At 31.5% G+C, this 11,569-nt stretch overlaps 1 protein-coding gene across 1 annotated transcript; it reads left to right on the forward strand.

Moving 5' to 3' along the window:
• The first annotated feature begins 1,116 nt into the window (after positions 1 to 1,116).
• On the forward strand, positions 1,117 to 6,908 carry LOC145327864 (uncharacterized). The gene is made up of 3 exons (XM_080171400.1): positions 1,117 to 1,572; positions 2,187 to 2,279; positions 6,461 to 6,908. The coding sequence occupies exons 1-3, from the start codon at positions 1,188 to 1,190 to the stop codon at positions 6,556 to 6,558; spliced, it is 576 nt and encodes a 191-aa protein (XP_080027526.1). The 5' UTR covers positions 1,117 to 1,187; the 3' UTR covers positions 6,559 to 6,908.
• Positions 6,909 to 11,569: the final 4,661 nt, after the last annotated feature.

Consider the following 11,569-nt stretch of genomic DNA (forward strand, 5'->3'; position numbering starts at 1 on the left):
TATACTTTCTACATGTGTCTGTGTGTTGTGTACCAAGGGATCTCACTAACCACTGAACCGATATGGTTCTCCTTTACATGGTAGCTTCTCATAGAACCTGGTAAGGTTTATAAATATTTTGGGGGAGAGTACCACCACCCTCCAAAGAGAAATCGCCACTTAAAAAAGACCCCCAACACAAGAAAAAATAGAATGAACTTAATGAAATTAATTCTTTTTAAATCTAAAATAAAAAATATTGTTGTACAATTCAATGACCTCTCCCCATCCCAAGTGCCCCTAAAGGCCTCTAGGGGCGTAACCACTAGTACCAAATAATTATATTCTGAATTGTTTTATACAGACGAATGGATGTACAGACAGACACTGATTGTAGAGTATCTGTGTTATGTATCCTTTTAATAAAGTAACAGGATCTAAATACATTCTACATACATGTGTCTGTGTGTACTAAGGGATCTCACTAACCACTGAACCGATATGGTTCTCCTTTACATTTTAGCTTCTCATAGGACCTGGTAAGGTTTATTACTATTTTGGGGGAGAGTACCACAACCGCTCTAGGAGGATTCACCCCTAGAAAATAATAAACCCCTCTCATTATTTTTTAAAAATTTTTCTTTAAAAACTGTAATTGAAAGAGGGGGTTTGACTCCCCCTAAACCCAAGGGTCCCTGGATGCCTCTAGGGGCGAAGCCGCTGCTAGTATAGTGTTCCATACTATAAAGTAGTAAGGTTTTTATCTGAAGCTAAAGATTATAGAAATTTTGGGTCTGAATTGGTTTTACTTATCAGGAAAGCTTTATAAATATCTTGGGATGGTTTTATGCTATTTTTCTGACATTCCCCACCCAACCTAGAGGTTAGGGGCGAAGCAACTAATAGAGTATACAGTAAAAGCCTAAGATGATTAGTCCGATATGGTACATAATAGACGCATGGGAAAAATGATTAGTCCGAATGCGTCGGAAACGACGCAAAAAAAAAACTTCTTTGGTATGCCACAAATCAAAAAATCTAAAAATACTAATGTCTTACAATCCCTTAAGGAAGCTGTGTTTAAAATTTCAAGTGATTCTGACGACAGGGGGGAAGTTCGGCACTAATGGGTTAAAGTAATAAGATATTTGCAATCTAAGACAAAGAAGTTGTCCCAATTTGAAAAAATTCAACTTGTAAACCAAACAATGTCTTTCAGTGTTGTGCGCCATCCACTAAGTCGAGTTGTTTCAGTTTACAAAAATAAAATCTATGGAAAAACCGACCGGTTCCAGCAAACGAAAAAAGCCCATTTTAGAGAGCCAAAAATGAAGATGCTGGAAAAATATGGACAAACGGACTGGTTATCAGTAGCCAAGCTTGTGACTGATGATATTAAAGAAAATTGCACACCCCAGGGGTGCATTCAAGAGATCCCTCGTGTGCACGATAAAGGAGAATTCAAAGGGATTAACACACATATAATGCCATTTATCCAGAACTGTGACTACTGCAACATGCCCTACAAGTATCTCATCTTTCTAGAAACTTATGACAGAGATCTTCATTGCATGGGCAAAATTGAAAATATAGGTAAGATAATAATATATACATACAATTTGTCTTTGTAGAATTATTTACAAAAGTACCATTGCAGCATAGAATAAGAATATAAGTTGCTTTACCCTAGCCTCTAAGTTCATGAATTAATATAAAATCACCCCCAAGACATTCATAAGGCTTCCCTAAAAGAACAACAATTTCTAATCAGAAATTTCAATTTGATTTTTTAAAAGATTTTTTTTGTATAATACAAAGTAGAACGATGTCTGTCTGTCTGTTTGTTTGTTTTAAAGGATCTCGCTAACCGCTGAACCGATCGGGTTCTCCTTTAAAGGGTAGCTTCTCATAAGCCCTGGGAAGGTTTATAACTATTTTCTTGGGGGATAAGACACCCCCAATCTCAAAAAAATGAAAATAACCCCCCCCCAAAAAAAAAAATTCTTTATTTAAATATATCCTTTCATCCATAAGAAAATACTATGTCTAGCATCGTATTAAGCTTTCTACGAATATAAAAATGTACAATCATAAGATTAAAACTATTTTTTTAGCCCGTGCCTTTTAACTGGTTTTAATCATGTAATTGTACATTCTATATCCACGGAAAGCTGTTTATAATACGATGCGAGAAATAACTATTCTAGACTTCATGGGTACCCAAGAAAATGTAAGTGGGAAGCAAATGGAGTTTGAAAATAACAACAAAGTATGTACAAAAAGTCCAAAAGAACTGATAGGTAAATATTTCATTTATTCAGTTTTCAATAGTCTACTTTGTTTTGCTGCTTCTCTGCAACCCACATTGTTTGTTCTAATCAAGAAAACTGATTTACTCAGCTCTTGGTAGATAAAAATTTTCTTCTGAAGATTTCTAAGATCGACCATCTAACATCTACTTTATAACTCACTATATTCAAGCCCCCCCCCCCTTCTCTAAGGTTTTCCTATCTCATTTTTTTTGCATGAAAGATAGAGGGCTATAACCAGGGAGGAAGGGAGGGGACAATGGATCGAATATTCATATTTTAGGAGTCTCAGACTTTGGGGACTGGCTTAAAGGGAATGTGCATGAATTTAGCAGTTTCTGACTGACTTTGGGGACTAAAATATGAATGATGTCACGAGAAATCATGCAACATGACGGGGCATTCTTATGCTAACTAGCACAATAATAAAAATGTAAACAATAAACAAACAGACAGAAAATTTTTACTTTTAATTGTTTTAAAATCATAATGAAAAAATAATTATGGAATATTTGTTTGCAGTTATGATTATAGAAATTATTGTATTTATTTTTTAAAAATTAATAATTAAATTGCTTTTAGATATCTTTCATTAATCAAATTTAAAATAAATGAGTTATAAAGTAGCTACGCTAATAGAATATATTTTCTGCTGTTGATTATAGCTCAGTGTATGGCAATATTAGAAAGAAATACATACACAAACAAGCGTCTCAATATACACACACATTTCTGAATAAAAATTTAGTGACACGTGGCGATTTTTGGTTTCCTTTTTCAAATGGTTTATTGACAAGATATGATATAATATTTGTATCCTTTTATATATAGTAATACGTTTTTTGTATGTTGATATAGTTCTCCATTATAGAGGGCATTACATTACAAAATAAAATTTAGTCTAGTGATGATTTTATACAAATTTTAAAAGCGAAGCTTTTTATAATTTAAGGGTCGGTCTGTCCGTACGTCTGTCCATTACGGTTAGCTCATTTTGTTAAATTAAACAGATTAGAATTGTCCTATCGATTTAAAACTTTACATGATGATTTCTATAACAATTAGGTATGACTTGGAAAACGAAGCAACTCTATAAGAATCTTTAATATTTTTCAGATGAAATCTTGTATAAAATGCAAACAAGCAGAAAATGTGATACTGCCTAGGTTTCCAGGAGAACAACAAAATGGTTACGGTATATATACATTTTTTATCAAAACAAAGTTGACAACTACCAAAGCATAAAAATTTAAATATTAAGAAAATATGTTGTAACTAATGGAATGTTAGGAAGGGAAAGACATACAGATTGACATTTTTAATCATACTGTACCTTTGCCACTAATTATTAACAGTTAGAAGATTGCTTTTCGGTTATCATTTCATTCTTATTAGGTACCTAATTTAAATATTAGGAAAATATGTTGTAACTAATGGAATGTTAGGAAGGGAAAGACATACAGATTGACATTTTAAATCATACTGTACCTTTGCCACTAATTATTAACAGTTAGAAGATTGCTTTTCGGTTATCATTTCATTCTTAATACCTAATTTTGAGAAAAGTAAGGGAATAGTGAATAGTCCCTTTCGTAACATCGCCCCATATGGGGATATTCTTCGTATTTTTAAAATGGCTTTTTATAGGTTATTTTAAGTTAGGCTAGGTTAGGTTAGGTTATATTGGGTTAGATGATTGCCCCACAGGGTTAGGTAATGGCCCGTTGGGTTAGAGCCTCCCGCAGGGGCAATAAATAGGAAAAAAGCTACTGTGAAAAATACGAAGAATCGCCCCATATGGTGCGATATTACGAAAGGGACTATATCCAAAAGTAATTTCCAGTTATGGTTTTTTAACTAGGTAGCAGTAGGTAATAATTTCATTGGTATTTATATTAGTGCCGAATTAATATTTTTGCCTTTCAGTTAAGCCTATAAATACTAAAAAAAATATTTATTTCAGATGACTATAACAAAGAGAAAAATAGCTTTCCTGAAAGAAGAAGTTATTGATATGGTGCGAACGTGCGAGAAAGAATTTAAGTTACATCATGGAGGGTATCTGCAGCGTGTAGGGGTGGTCCGTAGTTTGACATTTACATAATTTTATTTTTTTTTAAAGCGAAGCTTTTCTATGATAACGGTCGGTCCGCCCGTACCTCAGTCACAGAGAATTAGCTCTTTTATTTATACAGGTTAGAATTGTCCTATGGATTCCAAACTTTGCATGATTCCTGTAATAGTTAGGTACAATTTAGAAAGCGTAGCAACCCTATAATCAATACCAGAATGTCCGTACATCCATTTGAAACATGTCGATTTTTAACTTTTTTGATAACAAATTATCCGATTCTTCAGATTTTTTGAAAACTGATTCCTATTACAACAAGGTACAATGTTATAAGCAAAGCATCTCTATAAACAAGTCCTAAAAATTTAAGTATGTCCTTAAACAGTATTATCTATTTATGCAGTTTTACAACAAATTTACTTACAATATTGTTTGTACTGAAGCATTAATATTCTGCTAATTCAGTTCTGACAATCTACAAGTGTTAATATTCGTTTGTCCTTCCATTTCAGAGCTTCGCTTTTATGGATGTTGTCATCCTTGTTTAATTTTATTTAAAAGGGGGTCATTTAGAAGTTTATTTTACTTTTATCAATTTGTTTTATCTGATACTTTCCAAAATATGTTTTATTAAGACTTTATCAATAAAAAGTAAATTTTTTGTAACTAGACCAAATATAATTAAGAATTAGAACCATAAATCTAAATACAAAACTAAAAATATCCTTGAGACATTCTATTCTGCAACCTTTTTTATTCATAAACATTTTTAATCAAGTTATTTTGTTTATACCTAGTGTGTGTAACTGTGTAGGTACGTCTTAAACTGACAATTTTTTTAGATTTTAAAAAGTTAATATAATTGATTTTTTTTTTATTTATTATTTTGTTGTAATTAAATCTGGGTAGCCCCTTTCGTGACAACACCCCTTAAGGGGAGTTTCTTTGTATTTTCACAGTAGCTTTTCTCCTATTTCCAGCCCCAAGCAATTTTGAAAATACGACGAATCGCCCCTTAAGGGGTGTTGCCACGAATGGGACTATACCCATAAATCATTTTTGATTCAATTGTTTTATATTTACCTAACAATTCTATTGTGATATGATATATACAATACATATATTTATTATTTAAGTAGAATTTGTTGTTATTTTAATAATTTTTAATACAATTGTTTTAACTGATTCTTGTTTATTATTTATTACGATTTAGAAACCATAAAAACTCAATTGTTACTAGAAAATCCGTATGTCCATTTATAACATGCTCATACACATATAGTAAGCTGCGCTAATATCCAATAAAAAGTAGTAAGTTTTGTTTATATATAGCTTAAGAATTTGGTTACCGATCCGATTAAGTTCTACATTTAAGGGAAGATGCATAAAGGTCCTGAAATCCTTTTAGACTGTTTTTATCATTAAAATCTTAAGATGGTTTTATGCTATTTTTCTACGCTAAATTCTAAAACTAGTATTCTTTAGTAAATGAATTGCTACCAAGTTCTTTATCTTGATAATCAGAGTCTTTTAGTAAAGTAGAATTTGGGGGATGGTGCATTTTGAATTAAAATTAATTAAAAAATGAATAAATTTCCAATAAAAGTTGCACTATCAGAAATACTCGTTTTATCTGGAATTATCTGGTTTTTCAACCTTAAAGTGTCACAACTATAAAATTGAATTAATTGCCCATTGTCCCCTCCCTTCCTCCCTGGCTATAACTGAGTGACTTTTTAAAATATTGGAATGGCAAATATCTGAGAGTTGCAAATTTTTTTATATCTCCATCCTGGGGGGCACAGGATGCCAACAAACATGGAAGGTACAAAAAAGTGCCCCACTTTTAAGGGTTTATAATAAATATCTAAATATTATTTGGCTTACTCTTGTTTAATCCATTTTGTCTTTGAACATTGTAATTCTCTTTGCGACCTTTATTTCTGTAAGGAGAAAATGTTTGTCTCAGCTGGTAGTAGAGATAGAGGACATATTTTTTGTGGATATTATGCTGACCAATGAGCATTTCCATAAATTTTCATTATTATTTCTGTGTTTCGCTTCATATTAAATGCTGTTATCCTTGTTATTTTACTTTTAGATGAGCTGCCAAAAGGTGTATACAAAAATCTGGTGAAAGTTTTGGATGCAGATTTAAAAATGTTTGGATATAAGATAGAAGATTACAGATCATTGTAGTATTTTAAATTTTTTTACTTTTAATTATTGTAAAATTAGTGTAAATTGTTATTTACTTTGTAGAATTTTAATTATTATTTTTTAAATTTTTATTCTTTTAATTACATTTTGATAAGTTTCCCTTCTTTGGAATGGATATAATCATTTGGGCTTGTTCATGTATAAACGTATATTATAATCAAGCAATATCTAAAATAGTGTTTAACAAGGAATATCAGAAAATTTGTATTATATGTAGTACACGCCAGGCTACAATTGAATCAAGACAAAAGTAAGTGCCAAGCTCTGGGACCTATGCATGGTGAAATTAGACATAAAACCATGATGATTCTAGTTAAAATCAAAATATTTCAGCGGGATCTTTTTGAGAAAATCATATTTGAAAATTTCAAGTTCAATTTTCACCCCCTAGGAGTTGTCGCATTATCATAACAAGTAAAGCAAAGATTATTTATTTAAAATTTTGAACAAATTTGCTTTTATAAAGTTCTTCATAAAACCACTCCTAAAGGGAGTTAATTAATGGTCATTTTTATCAATTGCTTTGCTAAGGTCACGTAAATTCAACCTTAAATAAATCATATATAGAGAGGTTTTATAAAAGACTTTATAAAAGCAAAGTTGTTAAAAAATTTAAATAAATAATCTTTGCTTTTCTTGTCATGATTATGCGGCAACTCCTAGGGGGTGAAAATTAAACTTGAAATTTTCAAATCTAATTTTCTCAAAAAGATCCCGCTAAAATATTTTGATTTTACCTGGAGTCATCATGGTTTTATGTCTAATTTCACCATACATAGGTCCCAGAGATCGGCACTTACTTTTGTCTTGATTCAATTGTAGCCTGGCGTGAGTAATTTCGCCACTAGATTAAGTTTTTGAAAATATTTAAAGGTGGATTAAAACTAAATTATATAATACCTTGACTTAAATTTTGTATATTTTTAATCATTTAAGTTATAGTAATACTAGCGGCTTCGCCCCTAGCCTCTAGGGACTTTGCCTGCCCTAAGAAGTGATAAAAAAAATTAAGGTGAAATTCGTAAAAGGACCAGGGAAATCTTCTGCAAAAAAAAAGGACCAAGGAAATCTTCTGCAAAAAAAGGACCAAGGAAATCTTCTGCAAAAAAAATGGGGGGGGGGGATTTTTTTTGTTTTTTTGGGGGGGTTGGGGGTGTCTCACCCCCCAACAAAATAGCCTAAAACCACCACAGGACCAGTAGGTATATTCCCTGAAGAGTAGAATCCGATTGGTTCAGTGGTTACTGAGATCTTAAGCTTCAGACGGACGGACAGACAGATGGACAGACATCATTCTACTTTGTATTATAGATTTGTAATCCTATTATATAAAGTAGTAAGCGTTTTTTGTCTGTCCCGAAGGATCTCGCTAACTGCTGAGCCGATATTGTACGATCATAAATAGAAGGGTGCTGTTATTTCTAATTGGAAACTATTTTCAATGCCCTGCCCATGAGTTATGAATTATCTGTCGAATGGTGTTGGATATTTTTTTTCAAAATAGTATTTTTATATATATATAAATCAGTTAGGGAGTTGAATCCAGCTTCTACCAATAACGAAATTAATTCGGAAAAAAATTACGAAACCTATACGTGTTTTCAGCTGTCGTTGGGGGCAACACATCGTAAAATTGACGACCTCTCCATATGCCCCCCAAATATTATTTTAGATTTATTTCGGTTGTTGGTTATACCTCTTTCTCGTATTCATTCGAATCCGGTGGATAGGAACCGGTTCTTATCCATACGAAAAAACTATGTCTAGCATCGTATTATATCCAGCTTTCTACGAATATAGAAATGTACAATCATAAAATTAAAACCAGTTTTTTTAGCCGGTGCCTTCGGCAATTCGGGGCTAAAAAAAACTAGTTTTAATCTCATAATTGTACTTTCTATATCCGCGGAAAGCAGTTTATAATACGATGCGAGAAATAACTATTCCTGAGTTGAATCAATTTTTATAGAAGCAGAAAGATAATCTATTATTTTTACATAAAATTTTTTTAATTATAAGTAGTATTTTATACATTCTTACGATTAACATAATTTAAAAATAGTATATATAATTTCAATTATGTCAATGTTAAAAGTGTAAACCAAGATTACAGTTTAGACTCTATTTTTGCGATATCAGGGCAGTAAAACTAAGTGAGAAATTGTTGAATTTCAAAAAATTGTCTAATTTGAAAACAAATTCAAATACATTTAGATCGTAAAAATTGTCTAAAGCATTTTTGTTAAAATTATAAAAATATCAACGCTGGGAAATGACTTTTATGAGAGCTAGAAAGGTGGTTAAGGTGTCTATGGAAGCGGAATTTTATGCTTTGGATAAAACTCTAAACCCTAGGCTAAAATCAATTTCACTGTGTGATTTTTTGGCTTAAGTAAAACTCAAATAAATTGATTCTTGGATGATTTTTTCTGATAAGTTATCTTATGTTCTGATAATTCAGTTTTGACACTCTACAAGTGTTAATGTTCGTTTGTCCTACCGTTTACAAGCTTTGCTTTTATGGATGTTGTCATCCTTGTTAAACTAAAATTGAAAGTTGGCGAGGGTTTATGCAAGAATAGAATTTTACTAGAATATAAAGTTCTATATTTGTCTATGGTAATTATGCAGATATTTGAGAAGTGTCTTGTTTATTCTTAATTTATATTCAATTTCCCGACAGAATTAACTTTTTCATTTTTTTATATAAATCAAACTTCAGAATAATAAGATATTCAATATTTTTAAAAATCTATTTAGTAATTTCAATTCAGATTATGCTAACAACAAAATTGATTCAAAAAAATCAAGAAACCTATACGCAATTTTACCCTAAGTAGAATCGACGACCTTTACATCTGCCCCCCAAATATTGATTTTTAAAAATGGTTTTAATCTTTTAATTGTACATTCTATATCCGCGGAAAGCTGTTTATAACACGATGCAAGAAATAACTATTATAGTATTTAAGCTGATAAAACATTGGCTAAAATATAATACAATATTCTTCTAAGCAAAGGTTAATAAAAAAAAATAATTTTAATTTTACTGAAGAAAATTATTTCTATCTAATGCCAATGCATTTAAAAAGTTCCAACTAATCCAGAACCAAAGTAAAGCTTTCCTGATCAAGATAAACTCTTAATCCAAAGACAGCAAACAGACTACATGATACTTGAAATTAAATGGGGGTACAAATTAATAAACTATGATAATATTTTCTATGTAAATTAACAAACTTTTTGGTTAGAGCCATTCTCTCTTTCTCACTCTATTCCCCCCCCTCTCTCTCTCTCTCTCTCTCTCTCTCTATCTCTCTCTCTCTCTCTCTCTCTCTCTCTCTCTCTCTCTCTCTCTCTCTCCTCTCTCTCTCTCTCTCTCTCTCTCTCTCTCTCTATCTCCTCTCTCTTTCACTTTCTCTTTCTTCAAAAATAAAAATGCGGGCATTTTAATAAAAAAGAATAATAGTATCAACCTTTTCATTAAAGAATTAAGTTACAATTTAAAGAGTAAATTTTTAGTGAAAAATTAAATTATGGAAGGATTCATTATTTTGAAATAGCTGTTTTTGAGATCTTAGTTTTTATACAAGCTGTATTCAGTATAAATGAGGATTAAATGTAATATCCTTAAATCGTTATCAAAACTTTTCCTCTTTGTAGGAATTAAGAATATTAAATTTTCAGAACTTTTGTGTCTAACTCTACAGATGAAAGAACGAACAAGGTGGTTAATACTTTATTTTTCTTAAAAACTTTAAATAGGCAACTTATTTGTAAGTGTATAATCATCTCCATAGCAAGGAGCTCTGTTAATATATTCCACTAAATCTTCAATAATCTCTGTAGAGTTGGTTGGCTGAGTATCTTCTTCATGTAGTTTATCACATATTCGACAACCTTTAGGTTACAATGGCTTTTAACTTAATTGGTGTCTTCGCTCTAGCCTCTAGGGGCTTCGCACTAACAGGCAATGGGCCCCAAACTCGTTCTATAAGTTAAAAAGATTTTTTTTTTAAATTCCTTATTAAAGTTACTCCCTGGAACCCTTTTTCTGAGGCTAAAAAAACTGTTGTAATTAATACTAAAAAAGAGACCAATCGGTTCAGTGGTTACTAAGTAAGATCTTGATATAATACATACGGACATTGTATCCCTATAATAAAGTAACAGGATGTGTGTTTGTCTGTCTCTGTGTCCGTACCGAAGGATCTCGCTAACTGCTGAATTTCGGGTTCTCCTTAACAAGGTAGCTTCTCATAGGTCTCTGGAAGGTTTATAACTATTTTGGGGGAGGGTACCACCATCGCCCCAAGACAAATCACAAAAAAATTGAAAAATGATAAATATTGGTAGAGACTTGAACGCAACATAGAAATCGCACTTTTTAAAAAAAATTTTCTTTTAAAATTGGACGTTGGAATTAAACTCACCTTTTCTCAAGATCCCCTAGAGGCCTCCAGGGGCGTAGCCGCTAGTTATAAATAAACAAAAATTCTTTGAAAAAAATGGAAATTTCGATGAATTATATTTGAATAATTGTAGGAAACCTATGTGTCCTTCCCTTATTATCTCAAATATTTAATTTAGTTTTAATGATGTTTGTCTGTACAATTAGATTATTGAGTAACCTTACTTACTAAGTATATTTGCGATTACTTTTATTTAATGAAATCTTCCAATTTTTAACATTTACAAAACAGCCTGCATTATTGCATCAAGATCCATGACAGATCTGTATAGGAAATAAACGTCTATAAATGAGCTCGAGTCTTCCAATGGTAAAGTGTTTAAAACTCATAGTGCTCCAATAATCCTCATTAAACTCTCATTGACCAAAGCGATAAGATTACAATAATTACTGATTAAAATTAGTTCTCCTTTTAAGCTATTTTATCCCTATTAATACAAAGCCTCTAGATGCAAGGAGTGCAGCTACTATTATCTATTAAAATACTGAAAACCTTAAAGATTCTGATTATATTTCAAT

This window comes from Acartia tonsa, chromosome 9 (assembly GCF_053477335.1).
Source record: "Acartia tonsa isolate MP-2025a chromosome 9, ASM5347733v1, whole genome shotgun sequence".
Lineage (NCBI taxonomy): Eukaryota > Metazoa > Arthropoda > Copepoda > Calanoida > Acartiidae > Acartia > Acartia tonsa.